Source organism: Suillus paluster (assembly GCF_016628075.1).
Source record: "Suillus paluster strain FC165 chromosome Unknown EDB91scaffold_51, whole genome shotgun sequence".
Classification (NCBI taxonomy): Eukaryota; Fungi; Basidiomycota; class Agaricomycetes; order Boletales; family Suillaceae; genus Suillus; species Suillus paluster.
The window spans coordinates 244,435-270,141 of NW_024537611.1; the positions used below are offsets into that span (position 1 = coordinate 244,435).

At 47.4% G+C, this 25,707-nt stretch overlaps 8 protein-coding genes across 8 annotated transcripts; 5 read left to right on the forward strand and 3 right to left on the reverse strand.

Moving 5' to 3' along the window:
• Positions 1 to 3,480: 3,480 nt before the first annotated feature.
• Positions 3,481 to 5,807, reverse strand: EDB91DRAFT_1251223 (uncharacterized protein; the record flags this gene model as incomplete). Its single annotated transcript, XM_041323349.1, has 7 exons — positions 3,481 to 3,669; positions 3,733 to 4,035; positions 4,100 to 4,450; positions 4,497 to 4,664; positions 4,725 to 4,799; positions 4,869 to 5,184; positions 5,266 to 5,807. The coding sequence occupies 7 exons, from the start codon at positions 5,805 to 5,807 to the stop codon at positions 3,481 to 3,483; spliced, it is 1,944 nt and encodes a 647-aa protein (XP_041174532.1).
• Positions 5,808 to 5,882: 75 nt separating this feature from the next.
• On the forward strand, positions 5,883 to 10,282 carry EDB91DRAFT_1238517 (uncharacterized protein; the record flags this gene model as incomplete). Its single annotated transcript, XM_041321731.1, has 16 exons — positions 5,883 to 5,900; positions 5,947 to 5,950; positions 6,087 to 6,371; positions 6,423 to 6,775; positions 6,797 to 6,860; positions 6,882 to 6,934; positions 7,802 to 7,945; positions 8,068 to 8,180; positions 8,342 to 8,471; positions 8,529 to 8,704; positions 8,755 to 8,859; positions 8,917 to 9,131; positions 9,239 to 9,362; positions 9,394 to 9,476; positions 9,620 to 9,824; positions 9,943 to 10,282. The coding sequence occupies 16 exons, from the start codon at positions 5,883 to 5,885 to the stop codon at positions 10,280 to 10,282; spliced, it is 2,412 nt and encodes an 803-aa protein (XP_041174533.1).
• Positions 10,283 to 10,614: 332 nt separating this feature from the next.
• EDB91DRAFT_1084306 (uncharacterized protein) lies at positions 10,615 to 16,543 on the forward strand (the record flags this gene model as incomplete). Its single annotated transcript, XM_041315752.1, has 15 exons — positions 10,615 to 10,670; positions 10,896 to 10,917; positions 11,087 to 11,260; positions 11,482 to 11,669; positions 11,710 to 11,743; positions 12,029 to 12,124; positions 12,190 to 12,241; positions 12,389 to 12,414; positions 12,499 to 12,680; positions 12,811 to 12,847; positions 13,475 to 13,648; positions 13,704 to 13,747; positions 13,896 to 14,034; positions 14,086 to 14,171; positions 14,221 to 16,543. 15 exons carry the CDS (start codon positions 10,615 to 10,617, stop codon positions 16,541 to 16,543), a joined length of 3,633 nt encoding a protein of 1,210 aa, XP_041174534.1.
• Positions 16,544 to 17,829: 1,286 nt separating this feature from the next.
• EDB91DRAFT_628760 (CybS-domain-containing protein) lies at positions 17,830 to 18,699 on the forward strand. The gene is made up of 5 exons (XM_041327941.1): positions 17,830 to 17,953; positions 18,012 to 18,070; positions 18,123 to 18,314; positions 18,374 to 18,506; positions 18,559 to 18,699. Exons 2-5 carry the CDS (start codon positions 18,062 to 18,064, stop codon positions 18,594 to 18,596), a joined length of 372 nt encoding a protein of 123 aa, XP_041174535.1. The 5' UTR covers positions 17,830 to 17,953; positions 18,012 to 18,061; the 3' UTR covers positions 18,597 to 18,699.
• Positions 18,536 to 19,627, reverse strand: EDB91DRAFT_628736 (uncharacterized protein). Its single transcript, XM_041327940.1, has one exon. It carries the CDS (start codon positions 19,138 to 19,140, stop codon positions 18,802 to 18,804), a length of 339 nt encoding a protein of 112 aa, XP_041174536.1. The 5' UTR covers positions 19,141 to 19,627; the 3' UTR covers positions 18,536 to 18,801.
• On the reverse strand, positions 19,605 to 20,343 carry EDB91DRAFT_1148102 (uncharacterized protein). The gene is made up of 3 exons (XM_041319319.1): positions 20,090 to 20,343; positions 19,904 to 20,032; positions 19,605 to 19,845 (listed from the first exon to the last, which is right to left on the reverse strand). Exons 1-3 carry the CDS (start codon positions 20,279 to 20,281, stop codon positions 19,816 to 19,818), a joined length of 351 nt encoding a protein of 116 aa, XP_041174537.1. The 5' UTR covers positions 20,282 to 20,343; the 3' UTR covers positions 19,605 to 19,815.
• A 783-nt stretch (positions 20,344 to 21,126) lies between these two features.
• On the forward strand, positions 21,127 to 21,980 carry EDB91DRAFT_1057155 (uncharacterized protein; the record flags this gene model as incomplete). Its single annotated transcript, XM_041314053.1, has 5 exons — positions 21,127 to 21,368; positions 21,414 to 21,590; positions 21,648 to 21,768; positions 21,824 to 21,853; positions 21,906 to 21,980. 5 exons carry the CDS (start codon positions 21,127 to 21,129, stop codon positions 21,978 to 21,980), a joined length of 645 nt encoding a protein of 214 aa, XP_041174538.1.
• EDB91DRAFT_1299648 (uncharacterized protein) lies at positions 21,977 to 24,228 on the forward strand (the record flags this gene model as incomplete). The annotated part of the gene is made up of 6 exons (XM_041324962.1): positions 21,977 to 22,711; positions 22,773 to 23,127; positions 23,184 to 23,198; positions 23,251 to 23,342; positions 23,383 to 24,149; positions 24,202 to 24,228. Coding segments are annotated over exons 1-6 (1,515 nt in total), but the record flags the coding sequence as incomplete, so codon positions are not given.
• Positions 24,229 to 25,707: the final 1,479 nt, after the last annotated feature.

Here is a 25,707-nt window from a genome sequence, read left to right on the forward strand (position 1 = left end):
TCCGTGATGGAGCGTGAAGTGGGCGAACTTGATTATCAAGCAGTCATTGCAGATTGACTCGAAAACGCCTACCACCGCCACGTCCACGCCCATACTTCTGCGCGTCGTGAGCTCGTTCAATTCTCATGGAGTATAATATTAGCCCAAGTTTAATGCCGAGATCCTATGCGTTTGATTCGACAAAGTGAGTAGTGGTCCAATCAACGAGTCCTGTAGTGTGGAGACGTTCGTTGGGATAATATGATAAGAGAGTTGGACATACTGTTGTCAACTTGTCATGTGGAGTCTTCAGGGTGAAATTCATTGATAATTAACACCGGCAGCTGCGTCAACTTGAAGGTGCAATGTGTGACTTTGACCAGATGCCTTTCAGCTCAACGTCCGTAGTTGGGATATAATTTTGAAACTCACATGTATCGTCTTCGCGCGGACGTTGAGGGAGAAAGTTGGAAAAGAGCTTAGAGCGGAGAAGGGCGTGGCATCGCTCTGGGAACTTTGTGCACCTGCAATTATTAGTCTTGTGATTGATGCACGTAGGGTCAACACCCACAAAGGTTCACTTGAGTTCGAGAATCAAGTTTCAGTATCCTCAATCTTCGACACATGGGTCTACTACTGATGTATTCAACAGCCGCAGCTGTCTGGGGCCTTGAGGTTGATACGATCAAACTGAAAGGTCGAAGAGATCGGAAACAGTCATGAATCATCACGACCCCCAGAGCAAGTGCGACATATCCCTGCATGGTGGGAAGGCAAAGAATGCGCTTTGTAAGTGACTGGAGCGGGAAGAGCTGAACGGTCCTTTGCAGGAGATGTCGAATGTGCTGTGGAATAATAGGTCAGTTTAATGATTCTGTGAGTGTTTGGAGGCATTGAGGAACCTAGCCGGACGGCTGAATTTATCACCTCGCAGGTACGTAGCCTCTTTTGGCAGAGTCGGTTGCCTCACTCAGCAGCTGGCTCAGGCCTTGAGAAGCCCCTTTGTTGAATGCCTGCACAGAGTACTGATTTTCTTGTCGTCACTTCCAGACAGGTACCTTGTCTTTATCTGGCTCAGTAAGTCCTCTGTATGTTCATCTGCGACTTCTCTTCGGATCAAAAGTCCACGATTAGGGCGACAGAAACCCACCATCGGCAAACGCGCAGACGCATTCTGCTCATCGGCTGCAACCATGAGCTCTTCGCACAGGCCCTTTATTTCTGTGTGAGGATCGGCGCTAAATTCCTTCATTCTGTCGTGCTTCAGGTCTGGATCATTGAAAGTGTTATCGTTCTATTTACCTCAACAAAGCCGCTAATAGCCTCGTCCATGTCCCATCGTAAAAGTGCCTCTAGCTGGTCGTACATTTGAATATGCACTTCGTACCGCCCCTGCAGCTAGTGCAGTAACAAACGCAACCTATCGGCCCGGGTCAAACTCCCTTACGTTGGTTCAACATCAGATGGAGTTGCTTAGACGTGGAGGTAATGACCGTTGCAGAGGAATTGAGTAGATCAATGAAGCGTCTAAGCGACGACATTGGTTGGGCAGAGAGGACAATAGTATGTAATTTCCCGAGCAATTAAGGAGTAGGAGTTGACGATGCGATAATTGAGGGTGCGAATGCATCTGCCTGAGCCAGGTGCTACCGGGGGGTTGCAGATTGTAGAAGGGGATGTGTTGGGATGGCACGCATTGAAGACGAAGTAGCAGTCAATGGTGTGAAAATGGGTGCGGGAGGGTTGATACCTAGTTTTGAATCAAACAAGTTGATCCAGGTGGGGACTCCATCAAGTTAATTTGGCTTCGAGCCTACGAGCCTGTGATTAGCGGTATGAATCTGGACGATCCTAGTCTGGCTCACCACTTCGCCTTTTCATTGTACAAGCTCCTTCTCGAGCCTGGATAAATATTCAGGTACGACATCTGTAGGATCATCTAGTTCATCAGCAGCAGCAAGCACCATGGTTATGCAAAATATCTGGTTAAAAGAAATGAGAGCCGTGTCCATCATGTGAGGGCATTCAGGTGATTGGTGAGCGCCATGGACTGCTCGAGCTGCGTATCATATTCCAATGAAGTATTGTCTCAGTGAATCTGCGCAGATATGATCTGATTGGCCTGTCTTAGTTGTTCCTGGTAAGCAGCAGCACTTTCATTACATAGCGCATTGACAAGACCTGCTTAATGTTTGAATGGCCGAGTGATGTACCTGATTCCAGTAATATCCTCCCATCTTCTTCTCCTTTCCTCTATTTGAGGCTCGACAGCTCGATTTACGGTATGCTCTATTGTTGGTTCATTATCAAAGGCTATTCGTGGCAAGCCGAGTACATGTTGTCGTCAGGACTCAGGATATGACATCCACCAAAAAGCGCTCTGGTGAGACCATCTACACAGGCGAGCAGGAGGTAAAAGGACTTAATGATGTGACGTTGGGGGAGCTGCAAGGGGAGAAGTGTGCTGAGGGAGAAAGCCTAACCATTGTGCGACTGGGCAAGTGTAGCCACGACCAGTTCAGCAGCGAGAGATTTGAGGGGGGGCAAGGATTTCTTTGATGTACGGGCAACAGGAAGGGAGAGTGCTAGGGCGCCGGAACCAAGTACTGGCAGGGGAGGAGTCGGAGCTCTCGGGGAGGTGCTAGCGATGGCAATTGAATGCATTAGGTGGTACTTGTCATTGAGAGCGGACAATGAATGCCGCTTTGAATCCGAATTAATTCCCTTCATGAAGCTGAAGCGGTAAGTTGTGTTGGTCTGTACTCATTGAAGACGATAAAGCTTTGGTCACGTGTAGCTGATTTCACCGAGGTTACAAGATGCGCCAGCTCGCACAACTCTGAGATCTCAGATCTCAGATCTGATGCTTTTACCGATGTAAAGCAATATATAAGCCTGAACCGAGCGTGCATTGGCATGATTACATGGCTTTAGATTGCTATATACATCAGGAAAATCCAAGATGACTTGAGGCATCTTTTTTTGACTTGCAGGGTCATAAAAGTCGCGAAAAGATCTTGAGTGCACAAGACGCCAAAAGGCCACGCGTATTCTTAAAATCGTCTGACTTCGCCTTAACTCGCATTGCTCAAGACGAAAAAAACTCGCTAAAAGGCAAATACCGTCGGATTCAAATTATCCCAATTTTCAACCAAATAGTAATTATAAAGCATCGCAAGGTGTACCAAGACGCATTAAGCGAAAAAAGGACTGTATAAACTCGGGAGAAAATGATTAAAACGAGATCTAAAGAGAGTCAAGAACCGCTGCAAAGGGCTGCAAACGCGTGAAAAATGGATATCAAGGTGATTCAATCTGAAAAAAAGGCAATTAGAAGGATAACTGGCACAAGTGGAGCGCTGCTCACCAGATGTCCGCACAGTCGTCCATCTCATCCGCTGAGTCAAGGCTGTTGTGATTGTCGAAGCCAGGTTTCTTCAAGTACTTGTAGGCCATGGACATTGTCAGCCGGATTGATTCCACGCCCTTCTTATTCGCCCCTCAAATGAATGAAGCAGTTTTTGGGCCCCACTTGGCAATCGAGAATGCATGCTCAGTGGCCGTTTCCTTTCCGGTTACTTTGTTGAAGGACTTTGGTGTCTTTAAACGAGCCTTTCGTCCTGCAACAGGTGCCTCGGGATTATCAACAACAATGGTGTTGTCGGCAACAAGGGTGAAAGCATGTTCGAGCTAGAATTAAATAAATCAGTGCAACAAACCACACCAATAAATTGACACACTGAGACGGCACACAATCCAAGGGCTGCCGGTGATGCCACTGTCTGCTAGAGCATCGGTATCAAGAGTGGGAACATCAGCATGCCCAACAATCCGGGCAAGATGCGCAGTAGTGAGCAGCTCTTGCACAAAGGCAGAGCGGAAGGTTTCAGCCTTGTCGATATTCTCAGGATCAGGGTACAGAAATGCAAATTCATTGAGGAAGAGTTTTGCAAGTGTTTGCGGAGAAGTGTCTCTGTTTGAATTTAGAAAATCAATCACCATAGCGAGCGCAGTCGATCCAAAGTTGCTGCGCCATTCGCTGACCCGCTGAGTGACCTGAAAATAAAATAATTAGAACACCATCAATTAAATGGAAGATGAACTTACTACACCTGAAAACTGAACCAGATGTTACAACCTTGTACCGAATGTTTGGGTAGATAACCTTGAAAATTTCCTGACATGCATGAAGAAGTTTCGCATCAGTAATTGCCCAAAGTTCGTCCTGAGCGCCGAGCCAGAGAAAGACTGTTGGTAAAAACTGCCTGGCCCATTTTCCATCTTCGTGGCAACCTGGAGGAAGATCGGTGTTCAGGTATGTTGAATGTGCCTTTGACACTAGTTCCACCCAATTGCCATCCCCCTTAGGCCCAGCAGTAGACACTGAATGTTCAGACTTCACGTGTGTCGTCTTTGCTTTCTTTGAGGGGGGAACTTTGTTGTCACAGCGAGACACAGTACCGACGGATGTCTGGAGTGAAATTAGTAGCGAAGGTGCAAGACATGGAAAAAAATACCGTGGCTGTAGTACGTGAAACTTTCACGGTGTTAGCTTGCTGCGTCTTGACTGCAATAGGCTTCTTCACCACATCCTCTATTTCGTCGACCTGCATGGCTTCCTCATCATCAGAAGCTGGTTCATACACGATATCATCAATCTCCTCTTGCAGAGTCAAGAGATCGTCCTCTTTGGAAATGTCTTGAATTATGTCCATGAATTATTTTCTCTTCCTTGCAGAATTAACTTGAGATTGTCGTTGAGCAAGAGGTGGCGGCACGAGGTCTGGATCAGTGTCATGGGATGTAATTTCGATGGTGGACTTGGGCGAAAAATCAGTACAAACAAATGAATAAAATCAACTGATGGTCACCGTTCTGCCAGTGCTTACTACTTTGCCATGATTATGCAATGCAACAGCATGCTCAAATGAATCATCAAGATCCTCATCTCCAAATCCTCCAACAAGCTCATCCAAGTGTGTAAGTTCAGGCATCTTAGGCAAATTCTTGGAGCTAGGCAGTCGAGGCTCACAAGGATTTGAGCTTAGAGAAGTACCGGTTGAGTCATGCGATATCTGAGACTTTGAAAATATGGTAGATGGAGGAACTTGACTTGCGCTAGTGAGTGAATTGCTTGTGGTCGTTGGCTCATAGTAGACATCCTTTCTCCAGTTCTGAATGCGGCCACCCAAAGTTGACTTGGCCCTTGATTGCAAAGTCAGATTGCGAAAGAAAAGTGTAGATTCAGAGAGAATGAACATGGTGGTTGAGGCATGCACAACTCACGGTAAGGAGTTGCCTTTCTCGTTCACACGTGGCTGATAACAACTATCAGCCTTTGCAGTGCTTGGTAAGTTCTTGCGAGCTTTGACTATGGCATTGCTTAGCGACCGTGCATTCTTCCGTTCTTTCTTTTTCCTCCCATCGTCACCTGAATCATCATCACCTGCCAGGAGATCTTCGTCAGCATCCTCCATTGCCTCTCCCACTGGCAGTTGTGCCCTTGTAGTGATGCCGCTAACAACGGCAGATTCGTCTTCATTGCTTGCACTGGCAGTACCTCGCTGCTTCTTAGGTAAAGGACGTGGCCTGACAGCCTTGGGCTTTGTCGTTGTCGCCTGGGCTTCTTCCATGTTGGCCTGCAGTTCTGCAAGCCGGTTAAGCCCCGCCACAGCCAGCGCTTCTTTGGCTTCTTGAGCAGCTTGGAGACGCTTCTCATCAGCTGCCTTCACTTTGGGCGTCTGGCATTTCTGTTGGGCGTCCAGCACGATTTGACCAGGGTGAGCAGTTGCATTTTTGGCGCGGGTGCGGCGGATTGGCTCAACCATTTGAAATATTAGTACCAGCAAATCCAAGACTCGGAGGGATGGAAATTTGAGTTGGTTGAGATCAAGGTTTTTCAAATGGTCCAAAATGAATTTGTACGTCCCCTCCCGACATGCCAAACAAACACTATATTGAATTTAGGCTTGTATGCTTACTAGTATTCACAATGCAGAGGGCCTTGCTTTGGCCCTTGGCACTTCTCCTTGCCTTTATCATCCTCAGCATGCCAGAAATTGTCCCTCGCACTCAGATTGCTCAGTGAGACTTCAGCGCATTCCAAGTCCCTTGCGGCAATGTGGGCTGCAACCATTTCTTCAAGACTACTGCCGGTCGCACAAAGCATATTCTTTCTGCCCACCCTATTGTATCTCCTCCAGCCTCTCCAGAACCACACATAAGCCACCCCAACGACATCACCAACAATCCTTTTCAGGACGATGAGCTTCTAGGTCAACCGAATGGTGATGATGATGAGGCATTACGAGCTTCTCCTCCTCCCAACGTACACACAGAATTCTTTGGACCTGGAAACTTGCTCTATCACAACTACCATACATTGTTGGATGGTTTGTTTTTGCATTTGTCCTTCTGTTCAGACTCTAATTACGAGTTTTAAGGTCGATCTTGTGATAAACATGGCCATTTTCTCCCTGAGGGTACACCACCTCCACCTCCTGAGCCCAAGTCACCGAATGATTGGACACCGTTTCGAAATCGTGCAGAATTTGAAACAGTCGAGTTTTTCTACATAAAAAATCAGACGCCAGCAGGACAAATTGACCATCTTCTCAACCTGTGGGCGACAACACTTTTAAAATCCGGCGGCAGCCCACCCTTTGCAGATCACAAAGACCTCTATGCGACAATCGATTCAATTGCACTAGGCAATGTGAAGTGGGAGGGCTTCTCATGCACATACACAGGTGAGAAACCTGACGGCTACCCACCCTGGATGGACAGGACTTATGATGTCTGGTACTGAGATCCTCAGGAGGTTGTTCTCAACATGTTGGTGAATCTGGCATACGCTAATGAAATGGATTACCGGCCTTATTGTGAGTACGCTACCAATGGAGATGAATGGCAGTTACAAGATTTTATGTCGGCTGATTGGGTTTGGAATCAAGCAGTAAGTGTTTGACCCCATCACCATTACCACCTTTCCTTTTCTTGGCACTAGACTACCGAAATTCCCTGTTCTTCAACCCCTCCCTTTTCTTACACTGTGGGTAGTAGATCCAATGAAAATCATTGGAAAAAGCCCCGATGCTGAAATTTTCATTGGAACTTCTACTGAAATGGCAGGTAGTTAATTTCATTGGAGTGCTGAATCCAATTCAGCACCACTTTCAGCACTATTTTCCAATGAATCCGATTTAGCACCAATTTCAGCACCTTTTTTCCAATGAATGTCGTAAATAGCTTACAACAATGATATTTTCACTAATAATTTTTTAGTAGAAGAAGGATGGTATATATTGGAATTGTGATTGTAGTAATCAAAGGTCCTGTGGCTTAGTGGTAGTGCTGCTGTGTATCTTAGGTTTCACAAGCCCAAGGTCATGGGTTCAATTCCTGCCATTGGCAAATTATAAATTGTGAGGTAAGGTCATGATGCATCATGTGATGTCACAATGTCACTTTTTTCGAGCAAGAATTTCAGCACATTATTTCAGAGTATGTTTTCAGAGTAAAAAATGGCAATTTCAGCACCTCGGTTTCAGTGCATCATGCTATGAATTTCATGAAGTTATCATCTGATTTCACCCACTGAATTTCATTGGATCTACTACCCACAGTGTTAGCGCTAGACTACTAAAATTCCCCGTTCTTCATCCCCTCCCTTTTCTTAGCGCTAGACTACCAAAATTCACCATTTTTCATCCCCTCCCTTTTCTTAGCGCGAGACTCACCCTTCTTCATCCCCTTCACTCTTTTTGACCCTAAGTTATTGAAATTTGGTGTTCTTAAACATAACTAACTATACTCATTACAGGATATCATTGCTGGAGACCCAGAAACAATTGGCTCCACCTTTGTGCCCATCATCCTCGGAAGTGACAAGATGACGGTTTCTGTTGCGACGGGCAACAATGAGTACTACCCACTTTATCTTTCAATCGGAAATGTTCATAACAATGTTCGCCATGCACATTGAGATGCGCTTGTGGTAATCGGCTTCCTTGCAATGCCCAAAAGTACGTCCATATCTTTTGAGCAATCCGACACTCGAGTATTAATTTCAACTGTATAGCTACAAAGAAACACGCAGATAACCCAAAGTTTCGCAAATTCCATCGCCAATTATTCCATTCATCGCTGTCTAGGATACTCGCATCACTTCGGCCTGGGATGTCAAAACCTGAAATCGCGAAGTTTGGAGATGGTCATTTTTGGAGGCATAATTTATGGACTGGGGCCATACATTGCCAATTACGAGGAGCAAGTTCTCCTTGCATGCATAGTCCACTTCTGGTGTCCGAGGTGACAAAACATTTGTATTATCCCATCAGCATTAAGACTAATTCTCTTTTAGATGCAGCTCTCATCGTGATAATCTCGATGCTCCCTCAGTCCTTCGGTGCCGCGAATACCATGAAGCCCTGTTTGAAGTGGGTACTTATGGAGAACTGTGGACAGAGTTTGGAATAGTCGCTGATTTAATTGTAAGTCTACATGTTCGCCCTGAAACCTAGAGTCAGGTTGACATTTCTGATATTCAGCCTTTCACAAACGACTTCCCACACGCCGACATTCATGAAACAATGGCCCCAGACATCCTACATCAAGTTATCAAAGGCGCCTTTAAGGACCATCTTGTGGATTGGGTGGAGAAATACCTTGTGCTTACTCACGGGAGGACTGAAGCGGACCATATCTTAGATGATATTGATCACAGGTATGAATCTAACATCCTTTTACTAACTTATTGACTAAATTCTCACTCAGGATTGTGACCGTTGCCTCATTTTCTGGTCTGCGCCACTTTCCGCAAGGACGCAGCTTCAAGCAATGGACGGGGGATGACTCCAAAGCCCTCATGAAGGTGAATTTGTTCCTCTTACCAACGACTTTTACTGATAAACTTAGGTTTACATTCCTGCGATCGAGGGTCACTGTACCGACAGATGTTGTTCGCCGCGCATTCCATGCATTGCTAGAGTTCTGCTACCTTGTACATCAAAACACCATCACAGAGCGCACCCTGGACAAAATTCAAGATGCCGTCTCTCGTTTCCATCAATATCGTGAAGTTTTCAAGACTTCTGGTGTCATTCCAACGTTTTCACTGCCACGACAACACTCTCTTATGCACTACTGCACATGTTATCCGGCTCTTTGGCGCCCCTAATGGACTTTGCTCATCAATTACCGAGAGCAAACACATCAAGGCTGTGAAGGACCCTGTGGAGGCGGTCAAGTAAATACAAAGTGCTTGGTCAGATGCTGGTCACAAACCAGCATCTTAGTAAACTCGCCGCTGCACGTGTTGATTTTGAAAGCCATGGAATGTTGAAGGGTACCTGCCTTTCAGCCGAACTCGAGGCTCTCAGTGCGTAGTTACTATTTTCTCTCAAATTTATCCAGTACTAATGCATGCTTAGGTATGTCAGACAATCCCGATATCCCTAATGATGAAGACCCCAATGACCCCCCACCAAACCAAGCGAGTAATCTTGAGGACGGCGACGACTTAACGATTGACCATGGCCCGACCATTCTACAAGCACACACTTGACTTGCTCGAACAGTTTGTAAGTGACATTTGTAGCTATATTTATGGACTACGAGTTTAATGCAGCATCATGTGCAGAAACAAAGTGTGCCCGCAATGTATTGGCTCTCACTGACGAATTGCACCTTCCATCTCTCCCTGCCTTAATCCGCCACTTTCTTTACGAGCAAACACGCCCAGACAACACACTTGACATGTATGACATCCCTCTTGCTGCCTGCCCCAGGTATGAAGGAAAGATATCAGTCTTCAACTCCCGTGTGCTCAAGATTCTACGCACCAAGTGACCTTTCCGGGATCGGTGGCATGCGAGTAGAACATATCCATTCCTGCCCTATGTGGCAGGAACAAGTTTTCTTGTCATGATTGTGTTTTTGTTAATACAGGATCAGACACTGAAGGAATCCGAGGGCTCGATGTTGCAAGGGTTCGGGCATTTTTTCATTCAATTATGCAGGAACAGTGTACCCATGTGCTGTTGTGTGCTGGTTCAATGTCATTGGGGGCTCGCCTGACCCAGAGACGGGAATGTGGGTGGTTTGCCCAGCCTACAATGCCAACCGTGCGCCTACACACACTATCATACATGCGGACACCATCTACCGTGCTGCTCACCTCATCCCTATCTACGGCAACCAATTCGTTCCTCTCGACATCACGTTGTACGTGTCCTATGATGCTTTTCGAGCTTATTATGTTAACAAGTATGTTGATCATCACACATTTGAAATCACATCATAATCTTTTAATTTTCATGTTTGAACTCTCATTATACTACTAGTAATTTTACCTTGGTAGCAGTTGTAACAGCTTGAATCTGATTATTCTCCTTAAATCTATGTATCGTGTTTTTGCTCTTTTCGCACCTTGAAAGAACTTTGACTTTGTGCACCTTATCCCACCTTTTCGGCAAAATGCAACTTTGGTTCGAAGTCCAAAGCTGATTAATCAGCTGAAAGCCAAATAAGGACTTCATGATTTTACTGATGTATTACTTTATATCGTAATGTACAGGAAAGACGCGTTGGGCTTACAAAATATCTACTAATATCTGAGTCTCACCTGTTTTACTGATGGCCCACAAGCAATCCGACTGCATCACTATAAACGACACGACACCCACAATAAGGTGTGCTGGCAACACCTCATACCCAGCCAATTCAAAGCAAGGGAAGATGGAATTGCCGTTATGAATTGGGAAGGCATTGGGAAGGCCAGGAACCAGAGGATGGGCTACCGTGGCAATGCGGCATAACATGCGCGTCTGGTGGCATCACATAATGATAACACTCCTAAATTTGCCTCAGTTTTGTCACTTCTCTGACTATGATAGACACTGGTACATCCCCCATAGTTTCTCACACTCCCCCATGCAGGTAACTTGAGGCAGGCAGACTCGGAGGCGCGCATCCAATCACTGTAATCCTCTTCCACACCGACCCAAACAATGCCACCCAAAAAGTCAAACACGAATAGGTCCAAACAGTCGAAGGCAAGAAGGCACATATCTATGCGCCACCACCATATATATTTAATCTAACATAGAATGACCCAAATGCTAAGCAACCCTCTTCTGAACCCAAGGCCTCGCTGGACGACAATGTGAGCCAACTGCTGGGCACCACAATAGCGGCCATCAATGTTACGAAAGACCTCGTACCCATCAACCTGGCGAAAGGTATCCTAGGGACGGTCGCAAATATCTTGATTATTGCGCAGGTGAGTTGGCTTAATCTTTGGAGATCTGTCATGAAGAATGCTCGGGTCTATATAGTCAGTGATCAAGAACAAGTCCAATTTCCTAGCAATGGAGAGCGTTTGACCATGCTGCAAGACTAACAGCCAGAGTTTGCAGCCCATGTTCGCCTCGATGAACACTTCTACATCCACAAGCTCACCGATATTCCTCCGACCTCGATCATACTCCATATGATATATAGAACCTCTTTGAAACCATCGGAAGGTCAATGCCATGTGCGACATGTCGTAGAAGTCCCAACTTGAAGGCTGTGGCTATCATGCGGCAACTACTACGTAGCTGGGCAGAGGGTTTAAAATTTTGCAAAGTTCAAGTCCAGACTGTCCAGCTCTGTCAGGACTCAGAATACGGTGGAAATGACATAAGGATGTGAGAATATGCACCATATTATCATTTCGTGGTTCTGTAGTCAAAATACAGTAATAATGTTGATAGAATCTAAGGTTCGTGCGACATTCCCACCGGTCCATAATCTCTTTTTTTTTCAGTGTTTGTACATGTATTCCCTACGATTTACCCCAAGCAGTTTCATGACCACATTCTTGTCATAGGACATGAACCATACCAGGTCTCAGATCTCAGATCTCAGGGCCCAAAGCTGAGATTACAGAGTGTCGGACTTGCTCCACGACAAGGCTTTTAGGCAGACACACTATAGATATCCTCAATCTTAACACATCCATCTGCCAATGTTACGGCTAACAGCTCCATCCGCCGCCTGTAACAAGGATGTGCAAGCAGCGTTGCATTTGAAATTGTTATGGTGGAAATTGCGCGTAATTATTGCAGACGAACCTCAAAATCGAACAAGAAAGCTCAGGTATGTAAGTATCGCAAAAACACAGCTGATTTAGCCACTGCCACGAGCTCGAGTAAGTAGTGTCTTCAGCTTTTGAACGTGACACCGTATGGGTTTGGTGTGGGTAAACTTGAACCAAGACGTAAGTAACGATAAGTATTGTGACGATTGACCTGCCTCAAAGGAAAGTGCACGGATGAGTGATAGACCGTAGTCCACGAGACAGGAGCGGGGTATCGAGCAATCATTTGTGCGTGGGATAACTTCGATTTATTCTCTTGCGTCTCAGGTCAATCACGATTCATGTTCCTTGTAGTGCGCTTAGATAACTGAACCACTACTCACACCTTGCTTTGTCGAATCAACACTTGGGACTTCAACCTGGGGCAATAAACATAGACTCCGCGCGAATTGGACGAGCTCAAGACGCGGCGAAGTGTGGGTGTGGATGAGGCTATGGACGGCTTTGTCGAGTCAAATCGCGGGAGCACACATCCGTCACCGAGTGAGGAGTCGAGTAGATCGACGAGCATTCACGTTCGTTACAAGATGACAGCATTTAATGGCCATGGGGAGTTATTGTAGGGGACGGTTTTCAAATTGCCAAGTGGGATGTTCAGAGTGTCAAACGCGTCAAGCTGCAATGCGTGGATTTGATCAGAGGTTTCGGCTCGTATTGAATGAGTGTGATACCCACAGCTCATTGTCAAGCAAGATTGAGGGATGTGTATCCGAGAACACACTCCAGGTGCGCGCCCCCAATATCAATATTCGATCTTGCCGTCTAACCCTGTAGGAGATGTACAATATTGCCCGCGTGGGATACGATATAAGCTTCACACCTGATATTCATCGTCTCCTGCGCGGACGTTCTATCCAAATATATAGTGGAACAGATCAGTTGTGTTGGTAGTTTTAACTTCTTGATCGTCAGACAAGATTTGAACAAGATCGATGACAGGCTTGGCTGACAGCGTCATTTGCGGTTTTATCGATGCTAATTTGCTCATCCGCGCCCCACACACGACTTTCCACCACTTGGTTGAACATCGTTGACACCGCCAGGACGTGTACACGATTTGCCATCCACCGTAAGGCACGCGCTGGTGACTCCTGGTACCCAGGCGATTCAGAACAGGAGAGGACGAAGGACTTACCAATATGACCAGAGCAGGGAAGCACAGCCATGACAATGCAGTGTAACATGCGCGTCTACTACTAGGGTCTAGACTCTAGAGGCACGCATTCAATCACTGTAACTCTTCCACGGACCCAGGTGATGCTATCCAAAAAGTCAAAGGCGAGAAGGTCCAAACAACCGAAGGCAAGAAGGCACATATCTATGCGTCATCACCGTGTATTTAATCTAACATAGATCGGCCCAAACGTTAAGCAACCCTCATCTGAACCCAAGGTCTCACAGGACGAAAATGTGAGTCAACTGCTGGACGCCACCATAGCGGCCATCAACATTACGAAAGACCTTATACTCATCAACCTGGCGAAAGGCATCCTTGGAACAGTCGCAAATATCCTGATTATCGCGCAGGTAAGTTGGCTTAATCTTCGGAGATTTTTCGTGAAGACTGCTCATGTCTATATAGTCAGTGATCAAGAACAAGTCCGATTTCCTAGCGATAGTCGACAGGTGCGACACTATCAGGAGAGTTCTCGCAAGGGCCACCAAAGATGCTACCCCAGATGATCTGCGAGGATCTTTGGGGGATGCTTTATCACAGCTTAATGTGTAAGCCGAACCAAATTCACCGTCGCCGGAAACTGATGACGCCATGTAGATCAGTGAACCGCATCAATAGTGAAGTAGCCTCAAGAAAGGAACAAGGATTTTGGAAGAGACTCTTCTCTGTTACGATGGATCGCGACCAGATCGCTGGATGGGAAAAGGACTTAGATCGCGTCCTCGTACTATTCAGTGTATGTGTCTCGAATTCCACCTAAACTTCTGTCGCTGAATGACGTCTCAAGACTGAAGCAATTGCTGGCATCGCGATCAGAGTGGAGAAGCTAGTTCTGGGACCGCAGGACAACGCCAATGTAATTGATGTCATAAAGTGAGCTGTCTTTTCCGCGAGTGATGTACATCCTTCTAAGTCCAGTCAGGTGTCGCCCACCTATCCCTCCACCACGGCCTTCCATATTGTATGGCCGCGATGATCTTGTCGCAGAGTTGACGAACCTCGTCGTCAATGATGAGCATATTGCATTGATTGGTCCAGGAGGCATGGGAAAGAGTTCTCTCGCCAAAGCTATCCTCAATGAGTCCCTTGTCATCGAGAAATTTGCTCATGGGCGCTTTTTCGTGACATATGACGACCTCGATCCTTCCACCATTACGTTTGACACTTTTATGACTCGTTTCGCGGGAGTTCTTGGCATGCAGCTTGCTGGAGCTGATCCTGTAGGCCAAATTTCCTCCTTTCTTCGTTCTGCTACCACCCTCATTGTCCTCGATAATGCCGAGACCTTTGAAGAGGCCGGCGAATCCTCGGCCCTCAAGGAAATACCACCAGCTATTGCTGAAATTGCAGACATCCCCGGCGTCATTCTGATTCTCACATCGCGTAGTAGAAGGAATGCACCCAATGTAGAATGGATAACGAAGGATATCCCGCCATTAGATTCGAGCTCGGCTCAGGAGGCATTCTTTCGAATTTACCGCATAGCCAGTCGTAGCAATGCGGAAGAAGAAATAACAAACCTGCTTAAGGAGTTGGAATTTCACCCTCTTTCCATCAATCTACTCGCAAATGCTGCACAGCAAAACCGCTGGTCTCCACGGACGCTGCTGGAGCGATGGAAGGATCGGCACAGCGCAGTACTAGACCACGGGGAGGGAAAGCTGCAAAGTTTGTCATACACCATGGAGCTGTCGCTCAGCTCGCCGTCGGTCCAGAAACTCGGAGAGAACGGTCGGCATGCTTTGGCTGTTATCGCCTTCCTGCCCCAGGGTCTCAACGAAGACCTGGCTAGCGATTTATTACCATCGCTCCCGCAAGTCAGCACTGTATGCGATGTTCTATGCATGCAATCGCTCGTTTATCGTCAAGACAACTTCATCAAGATGCTCGCTCCCATACGACATTTTGTTCGAGATTCGTTGCCACCACCTGATCCCACTTGTTTGCGAGAGATACGCGCTCTCTACTATCGCACTGTTCAACAATGTTCAGAAGCACGCGATAATCCTGCTGATATCATCATCTCGGATCATCTCAACATTGAGCATGTACTTGCTTTTGACCTCGGCTATGTCCCTAAAGAGACCTATCACCCTTACTGGCAATTTTTGCAGTGCTTGCAGTGGCATCTTCCTCGCCCAACTACCCTTGCTCCGGCTATCTTTAATATTGTAGAGAAGTCCTCCACGTGGGTGCCAAAAGCAGACTGCTTGTGGCGGCTAGGCTGGCTCTACTTCACTCTTTCTCAGCTCGCAGAACAAATGAAGGCCTTCAAAGCTGCCGAGTCACTCTATCTTACTGCCGGTCACCACGAGAATGTGGCACACTGTGTTGCCCAATGCGCAGACACATACAGATGTCAAGGCCGATTCATTCAATCTCAACAGGTCCTGGAAGACTTCCAACACTCCGACTCGTGGAAGCATCTCAGCAAAGCGATGAAAGCCAAAACTTGGTTTTTCTTGGATATGACCCGGGTGTACACTTTCACAGCATTTGCGGACGAATTATTTCTGAAGTCTATGGAAGATCGTGTATGGGGCTTGCAGTCCAAGGTTTGGCACTGGCGGGCCAAATCATACTACGGCGGAGACATTGTCCAGGTGAAGACATACTTAGAAGACCCTCTCCGGCAATGTGCACCTCCTAGAGATCTCATAGAACGCAGGGAAGCACTTTTGGGCCTTGCAGAAGTTGCATTTTATGAAGGCAGGTTATCCGATGCCATGGATATCCTGCAGGAGCTCGTAGAGATGTTGGAGGGACAACTTTCGGACCGTGTCCTTTGGTACACCGTCTGGAAAGCTGTAGTTGCAAGCAAGCAGGGGAATCATGCCCTTGCGAGAGAGCTTATCCAACAAGCCTCCAGACCACTCGAATTCCTCTCGCTGCGCAATGCACGCGCATTTCTCCACACAACTTATGCCTCGGCACGCATCGAGCTCACCGCAGGCGAGTACCACAGCGCCGAGTCTCAATTCACTACCACGATCGAAAGTTGCGATATGCAAGGCAACCTGGCGTTTAAGGCACACAGCCTCCGCGGATTGGGAGAGGTTGCCTTTGCGCGCGGTGACTTTGCTGTAGCTGCACAGCGCTTCGCAGAGACACGGTCTGTGTGCACTGAGATGGGAGTACCTCCCCGGAATTTGTACAGTTGCACACCATTCAGTGCTTTGCCGGAGAAATTCAAAGGATGGGCGTTATTTTTGGAGGGCCAGTCACCGTTTGCGAATGTTGTGTAGATCATGCATATGGATCTTTTGTACATGGTATCTCCTACGATTTCAATATCTTTCCAAGCAGTTCCCGTGTCCGGTCCACCACACATCCATGCCATGACACGAACCATACCAGGGAAGGAAACACCGTTCGTGAGAGTCAACTGGCTGAGATTACAAGGTGTCAAACTCGCCCCACGACAAGCTTTTTAGGCAGACGCATATATGTTCGTCAACGTCCTAACAGTTACATCCGTCTGCGTGCAAGCGTCATCACGTTCGAAATAATTACGGTGTAAATTGGGCGTAATCGCAGACGAACCTCGAAACCGAACGATTCCCCCAAGATGACGATGACTCAAGTGAGTTGCGTATCTTGGTCAAACATCGTGAGGGCAGTAGAAAAACACGGCTGATTCAGCCACTACGAGTAGCGTCTTCATCTCCAACCTGCCAACGTCCGCATGTGACAAAGGAAAAAGTAATCCATCCACAAACGAGTGATAGATTGTAGTCCATGAAAGAGGAGTGGGGGAACTCGTGTGTCGAGTAGTCATTTATGGGTTGGATGACTTGGATTCGCAGGGACATCATTCTCATGTTCCTCGTCGTATGCTTGGATAACTGAACCACTACTTCCTGCTTCGTCGGATTAACACCTTGGATTTCAACCTGGGCCGATGGACTCCACGTGAGTTGAACGAGCTCAAGACACGGCGAAGTACGTATGGGTGTGGACGAGGCGATGGACGACTTTGTCGAGTCAAATCGTGGGAGGACATGTCCAGTCAACGTCTCCTGCAGTGAGGAGTCGAGCAGATCGACGAGCGTTCACGTTCGTTGGGTAATGGCCACGGAGAGTTACTGTAGGTGACACACGGTTGTCAAACTGCCATGCAGAGTGTGAAATGCGTCAAGCTGTTGAATGCGGGAATTTGACCAGAGACCAGTTTGAAACGGCTTGTATTGAATGAGAGTGATACCCACAGCTCATTGTCAAGCAAGATTAAGGCGTTTGTACCTGAGAATACATTCCAGGTGCGCGCCCTCAATCTTGCTGTTTACTTAACCAGGAGATGTACAACGTCCGAGTCCACGCGGGATATAAGCTTCTAACATATACCGTCTCCCGTGTGGAGGTTGTGTCCAAATAAATAGCCGTACATGTGTTGGTAGTTTTTGATCAAGCGGCAGACAACTTGAAGGACTCAAGCGGACATAACCGGAAGCATGTGATTGGCTGAACGCATTAGCGGTCGACAGCTTGCGGCTTTATCCACGCTCATCCGCCCCGCACACGACCTTTCACTACTTTCTTCAGCAGTTGTCGACACCGTCAGAGACGATGGCTGCGAACATGATCCTTCGCTCAACACTGCCCAGAACCTTTGCTTCCTGCAACTGGACGTAATGTCTTGCGATCCGCATTGCAAGGTCAGTACAATTCGTATTACTCCTCATCCGTGGATCAAGCTTATCTCGCATTCCAAAGTGAGAGCAGCAAGCTCGACTACGCAATATGTGCCAGGCGGACGTACGTTCATGAATCCTGTCAGTTTTATCCTAGACAAGCTCAATCTTGCGCTCGACAGCTATCCTAAAGGGCACAGTCAACGACCCTACGGAATTCCCTCCTCCATCAAGGACGCATGGCTCGTATCACTGGGCGTTCGAGCGCCTTCTTGCGGCCTCCCTTGTTCCCATGACTGCAGCCGCTTTTGTGACCTCTGGTTCATCTTACCCCGTTCTCGACGGACTGCTTGGTCTCAGTTTAGTGATGCACTCTCATATTGGGGTGTGTGACCGGTTGAGGTGGTCTTCAGCGAGGATATGGCATTGACTTATTCATTCTAGTTTGACTCGATGGTCGTGGACTACGTGCACAAACGCAAATTCCCCATCCTTGGCCCTACCCTGACCTGGGCGCTGAGATCAGCAACGGTTGGCGTTCTCGTCGGCGTTTATCAGTTCAACACAAACGATATTGGTGCGTTCGATATTTCTCGTCACCTTTGCTCGTCTAACTTATATTTCTATAGGCTTGACGGAGCTGATTGCGAAGGTCTGGATGGCATAAGATTAGATGCAGGGTGGGCAAAGTAACTTCTATAACAGTTACTTATTCCTCGCAGAAATCGTGTATAAAAGCCCGGTACATGTGAAAAGGAGACGATGTTATGCACGGAATCCAATCTCGCTTGTACCACTCACACGATGCTGATGAACCTGTATCAATATTCCGAGCGTCACTACTCGGCCTTTGCATATTTCACCAGCTCCTTTCACTGACCCTTCTGCAGCGCTTCCATAAACTTCCTCCCTTCCTCACTGTCTTGCAGGTCCAAGTACTCCAACACCGTTTGTCCAGGATAACCTTTTAACCCCTGCTCCAAAGCAAAGTCTTCAAACTTCGGTGCACGAAAAACCTCGAGCATCTCCATGTCTCCACGGCTACTGGGCACGATAATCAAACGGGCACGCATTTCCGCTACCAGCGAAGAAGCCGCTCGACCGCAACCGCGAATGAAGAACGACCATTCATCCGCATTCAGGTGCCAGTGCAGCTGCCGCAGGCTGTGAATGATTACCGCTGCCTTGTCATCATACACCGCATCGGCCATGAGGTTCTATCACTACATGGGCAGCGGCAGTAGTTGTCGAGACAGGGAAATTTGAGGTATCAACAATGCGGACAGTACCACCTGGCGTCTTGAGCGGGGGTTGGACGCGGAGGCTGCGTGAAACGATGTTTGACTTTGGGACATCAGACGGCAAGCCAGACGATCTTCACCCTCGCATTGAAGCTCAGTGAAGGCGGGGAATTCACGGACTGTGGTCTGACGCGCCCATCCGCTGTCTTCGATATGACCATCTGAGCTACGGAAGAGTGCCGTGGTCCGTCGAGAGAGGGTAAATGAGACCAGGAGCTTGCTTTTCACCTTCAGAGTTTCGAGGCCCGATGATGCAAACCGTGATCACAACGACGGGGGGACTAAGAGGCATGACTGTTGGTAACAACTTGAGTTGTTGATTTTCGTTCAGATGCCTCTTGCATTTTATTTGTGCGCTGAAACTAAATGCTGAAATGTTTTTTTGAAATAACTCAGTGTTAATTCAGCCACGATGCAATGTTAACTACCGCTACAAAATCTTCATGACATCGATGCACACGCAGCGGCGTACTCGTGACCTAATAATAGCTTCTCACATCGCTTTAGGCCTGTCTATGCATCTTCCGTTCCTTGTGGTGCACCCTGCACCACCGTACCCTTCTCTCCGGGAGCACCTTTATCTCCCTATGTCGTAAACGGGTCTTCCTTCTTATCCTAGCCAACCAGATAATATGAGTTCACGAGGAGTTGGAGTTACGCTCAAATTCTCTACCTGTTCTTCCTGCTCCCTCTTCTTCAAAACCCCCATACGCTTTTCACGCCCATGTTCCACTAGTTCCGGTTTCTTCATAATCTTTCCCTTGATTTCCTCTTGCAACCCGCTGATTTTGTCTCCGAAACCCTATCACGCGACTCGTTTCAGTTCTGAGACGCTGTATGATGTGAATACTGGACTCACCACTCCCTGATTATATGAGGGACCAAGTCCGACGGCTCCTGCATGCCTTTGAGGCGGAAGCTGACTGTCGTCTGATTTGGGCGCGCTTTGAGTTGGAGCTTTGGCGGTGGGAGATGCAGTCGACCTTCTTTTGGGTTGGGTAGGTTGGGTGTTCGTGCCTACAGCAGATGGGTGTGCGGTAGATGAAGTCATTGCTGCTTGAGATTTTTATGAATCAATTAGGCGGGTTATTGAGGAGTCGAATGTGGAGAATGCAATACGTCGGCGGCTGGTCCTGGGTTTTATACCCTTCATGTGTTTTGCGAGCCACTGCGACACAGGTCCTCTTCGATCGTGACGTCAATATTAATGGTCTGACGTCACTGGCACGGATAGTATTTTGAGCAATTTCTAAAAGTGCTCAAGGCGCAATCAAAATCGATGGATCAAAGCGTAAAACAAATCAAGCTGCAGCGCCATGCGTCAAGCCTCCCTCGACATCACGGGTACCATGGACACCAGCGAGCTCACCCCCAGTGCCATGAGCGACAATGGGCGCAACGCCAGCACCATGAGTCAATCCATCAGCAACATCATGAGTAACGCTAACAGGATACTGGATTCAAGTTGAATCTAGAGGCAACTCACATTCGCGGGGAACGCGGAAGTATAAAATACTACATTACCGCGGAGTAACATTAGCCTCTGCTGAATAAATAGATCGACAGATTATAAACAGGCTTTATCATTAGGTGCATCACCTTTCTTCCAGTTCCTATGATAAGTCGAAGATTGATGTCATTTCTCATGCGCATTGCGTGTGGTGGCAGTACCGCAGCGGTTATTAGATCGGAACTCCTCGGGGGTAACCAATTAAAGAAGGCGGCCTAGTTGCCCGTATCATCCCGAACGCGATACTCAAATCTCCGTCAATTCTCACACCCTATAAATATAATCGACGTCACCGGGGCCAGCCGCCAAATAATCACTATATAAGTACTTGGGAGCCAGGCTACCCATCAAACATATTGTCTTGGTGAAAGGCTACAACTACAACAATGAAGATCGTTACCCAGGAAGAAATCGACGACCACACCAACGCTACCATCCGCGGTGCAGCAGAAGGCGCTGCCTTTAGCGCAGCCCTCGCTATCCCTAGCTGGCTGATACTAAATCGTCGATGGGCATACTTCCGAGCACTACCTCCACCCTTAAAGCTCATGGGCACTGTTATGCTGGTCGCACCTTGCGTATCCATTCAGGCTGAAAGACGCGGTCTAGCGTTCGATCGTGCGCATTGGTGAGCCTTGATTCCACACTGAATGACTCCTCTAACGCCCTGTAGGACTGGCGCAGGACGAATGGAACTAGACAGAGAAGCAGCAGAGGCAGAAGCACAATGGAATGCCCTGAGCACAAAACAAAAGATCGGAGACTGGGCATCCCGACACCAGTACAGCATTATTGTTGGAAGCTGGGTTCTGTCCATGGCAGTCGCTGGTGGCATTGTTGCAAGAGATAGGTCTGTGGCTTCCTCCATATCGACGATTCTTCCCATGTCCTGATGAAACATGTGCAGACATCAGACATTACCCCAAAAGGTTGTCCAAGTGCGCATGTGGGCACAAGGCTTGACTATTGGCGTCTTGATCGCCGCTGGCGCTCTCACGCACACACAGCGCCAGGCAGCCCTCCAGCACGTGAGTCCCGAGCTTGATGTGTCCACATGATGCAGATACTGACTTTTTCTTCCAGCGACCGGTTGACCATTCATGGCGAACCCTAGTGCGTGCAATTACTTCATTTCTCAACCGAAATACTCATCACCTTTCCACAGCTTGCAGAGCAAGCCAGAGAGGATGACGAGAGGAAAGTGCGGTTGAACTCTCTCAGTTCCTCCTCCCCTCTGTAGAGTGCTCAGATATATTACCCACCCTTAGACGGATACACCATCTCGTAATTATATTCCCGTGCTCGCAAGAGTTCTGCTGGTGTACAATGTGATAGTCGAAGACAGCGTCACTCGTAGTTTCTTATAAGTTTACTAGTTCGATCACTTACTTAATGACACAATCTCACGTTCGAATGTAACTACCATGTATGAAAGTGTTCTACAAGCATGTCACGCTCCTCCGGAGAGGGGTTATTGGAAGTATGAAACATTGTCGTTTTGAAATCATAGCCCCAGGTATGCTGACCTCAGTTACATAACGTTAACGCTGCGGACCAAGGTTGTTTTCCGTCATGATATTGTTCTCAGTATTGCATTACCAGTGTCAAACCAGTGCGTACCGAATCGAACTGTCGGAGAATTAAAAGTCATCAAAGGTCGAACAGCGGTATCACGACCGTCACGATAAGCTACTTCATAGTGGACGTCGAGAATGCCATTTTCAACCCTTGCCATTGGATGCTTTGTCTTACAGTCACTAGCCGCGCAAGTCCCCCTGTGTTTGTCGCCTGATGACAAGCAGTCACTGGAATGCGGATCTGCGTCTATCGCTAGCTCTCTGGATTCGGATAGCCTCGACCTTTTACCTTGGCGGCTTGATGAGCCACCTCCTGCTAATGCAACAGGGCACTTTGTGTTTGAAACTGTGAATTCGTTACTCCAGCATTGGCCAAACACACGTTATCGGAATGGTCAGTCTTATCCTCAGGCTGACCTTGTCACTGTCTGACACTGTATTACTGCGGCTACCAGGCCACGCAATCGTTCCAGGTGTCATTCCCAAAGGCACCTTGTTGTATCATGCAGCTTACAGCAACAATATCCCTATGGTCCCTGAGTGGACGGCCATGGATCCGGAACACTCCATGTACTTCTGCCGAGGCTCGCTCGATACAGGATGTCGGCATTTGACGCTCGCAGCAACTCGTCCCCTCAAAGTTCTTTATTTTGATGGAAATAGCGCGGGTAATACCAATAATGGTACTGTCGACACTCAGGATATCATTGCGTGGGGAGAGTTGAGACCCGACTGGTGGTCGAACGAGGAACAGCGCATCATAAATTTGTGCAAATGGGGAGCACCTTACGCTGTTGATGGTTATGTTCGGTAAGTTTGATATCTGCCTAGCATCGTCTCGTTATGGTATACAACTTTGTTTACAGCATGGAAATGGACTTGTATGCCCTTAATTTCCGCATTGTGTTTTTCAACTGAATTGATTTGCGTCAGCGAAGTCATGCTCTGTGATTTCACGGCTGGCCTGGAAGTCGTCTCCTGGTCTGACCTTGCCAGCCCTGTTACAGTTCCAAGCAAGTCTCTGTGTTTTCATTTTCCTTATGTTTTCCTTATGTATATCTCTAGATCTTAGCATGTTCGAAGTGATGCATGCCGGGTCATGGCGTAATAGATACCCTGGAGACACACGAATTAACCTTGATCTAGCTGGAATAGTCTCACTATACGACACCACGCTCGCACCGTCACTCGTTGCTTCACGCGCCGGCCAGGAGCGGTGTGACCACCGCGTACAAGGCATATCTTCCGCAGACATCGAGGTGGTCAGGCGTAGCGTCTCTCGCACGTTAGAGCAGCATCATAGTGACCTCAGTGGCATCGACTGGAAAACTCTTTTCAGAGTTATCGTGGACCGTTACTCAGGGCGCCTTGACTTGATGGACTACCTTCTCAACCACACCTCGGAAAATGACACGCTTCTGGACCAAGCAAACAAGGTGCATCTCCAACTGCGCGTGATGCTCGCGCCATACATCCCCCATAATAGTATCCCCCCCAGTGCATCCTATGACTCCTGGGCAACGCCAGTATTCAAAGCATGCGGGACCGCGCACACCTCGTCTATCGCATCATATAAGTCCAGCTTGAATCCTTCTGAACGTCTTCTGCTGCATGCAGTGCAAGAGACTACGCGCGAGATATGTCGTGTCGTTACGAAGATGTGGGCCACTGGCGTCCTTGCAGGTCTTGATTCATATTTCCCCCGTGATTCAACTCCAGATGCTGCGCAAATTATTCACCTGATAGATACGTGGAGGCACGAATTAAGTGCTTTGATGGCATGGCTAGATTGGAGCGTGTGGGTTAGGTGTCGTCCAGCTTGCGGGCCTGAGGTAAATGTCCTGACATCATGTGTTGCCTACTTCTTACCAGTGTTTCCCTTAGGAAATGTGCTACCTTCCCACTTGGCCCGTAAATTCGCCAGGTGGTCGGAAAGGTCATCTTCCATATAAGGATAAAGCATATGAGAGCAGCGATATCATCAACGCGTCATTCCCAGACAGAGTATCTTTCGAGCACGGATTTATTATGCAGCCGGCGGGTTCGCAGGATGATGAATGGAGGAAGCCCCACCCCAAGTGCATTAGGCGAGTTGCGCCATATGCTTTCTAGGTTTTCATCTAGAGTTAGTAAGTGCTTGATGTAATCCTTCCGGTGAGGAATAGGACACCTGTACCTGTTGATGTGTCTCTGCCCATAGTCATAGGATATCAGTGATATCTGGTTTACTAGCACTACGACGCATGGGGTAGTCTGATAATACATCATTCTACAATAGATTATGCCAAAATTGTAGTTGGACCTGCACGTGCACTTGCTCTCCTGTCATGCACGCAAAGGAATGATCATTGATAAACGGACAACAGGTTGCAGTATGATAGCAGTAAGAAACATATGACGGACGATCCGATACTACATACGTGGAAACACATGATATCGATGCGAAAACAATGAGATTCATCAGGAAAACATTGGAATCCTTTTTCGGCCTCATATTACTTGAGAAAATGACGAAGGCGTTCTAAGGAGGCTAATGAGATTAAGGATGTTCTGATGTTTCCTTTTGCTACTTATTCTCCTTACTTTATGTCTTTTAAGCCAGGTGCTTTTTTAAGGGGGATAAATTTCTAAGGAAGTCAAGCTACTGGTATAGAACAATGTCTTTCGACCATCAAAAAATTACGCAGGTAAGTGTTAATAATAGCTACAGCTTGAGGTTCAACCATAAGTCAACTGCTGGTGAATGCAGTGGATAATGTGCAATCTGATTCTTACCCAACATAAAGTCCAGAGAGTAATGGTGTCCCATAGTAGTCCTTGTAGCTCTCCTTCAAGTCATTCTGGTGGAGGAATGGTACTCTCTTTGATGGAGAAGTGCTGGATGTGGAGTCAGATGTAGCTTTCCTTGATCAGCTTCTCTGAGCCGGATCCATTGTGTGAAAATATCAGACCTCAATTGGCTGCGGCTACTAGTGCATGGGTCAGTAGGCACCATCACCAAAATTACACAACTCAGACATGGCTATATATGGTCATGTCGGAGCTACCATACCTGCCATATGTATCCGGCGCAAGGTCTCAATGTTGGGCAATGCTAGGAAACTCAATTCTGGCATTGTGACTGCCATATGACATAAGTTTGGCATTAAGCTAGTGTACCGATATATCAGACATTGCTATGTACATCAAGTATTTGAATTTCACTCAGATTGATCAGATATCGCAATTGTGTTCTGATATAACAAGGTAATGCATTGAATTAACAGTAGTACAAAGCAGTGAGGTACAATTAGTGTATCATTTCGAGCCTATGTATGTGAGTATGGGTAATCGAGAGCGGACACCAGGACAGGAATATGAGAAATCCATGAGTTCAAGCCTGAGCCATGA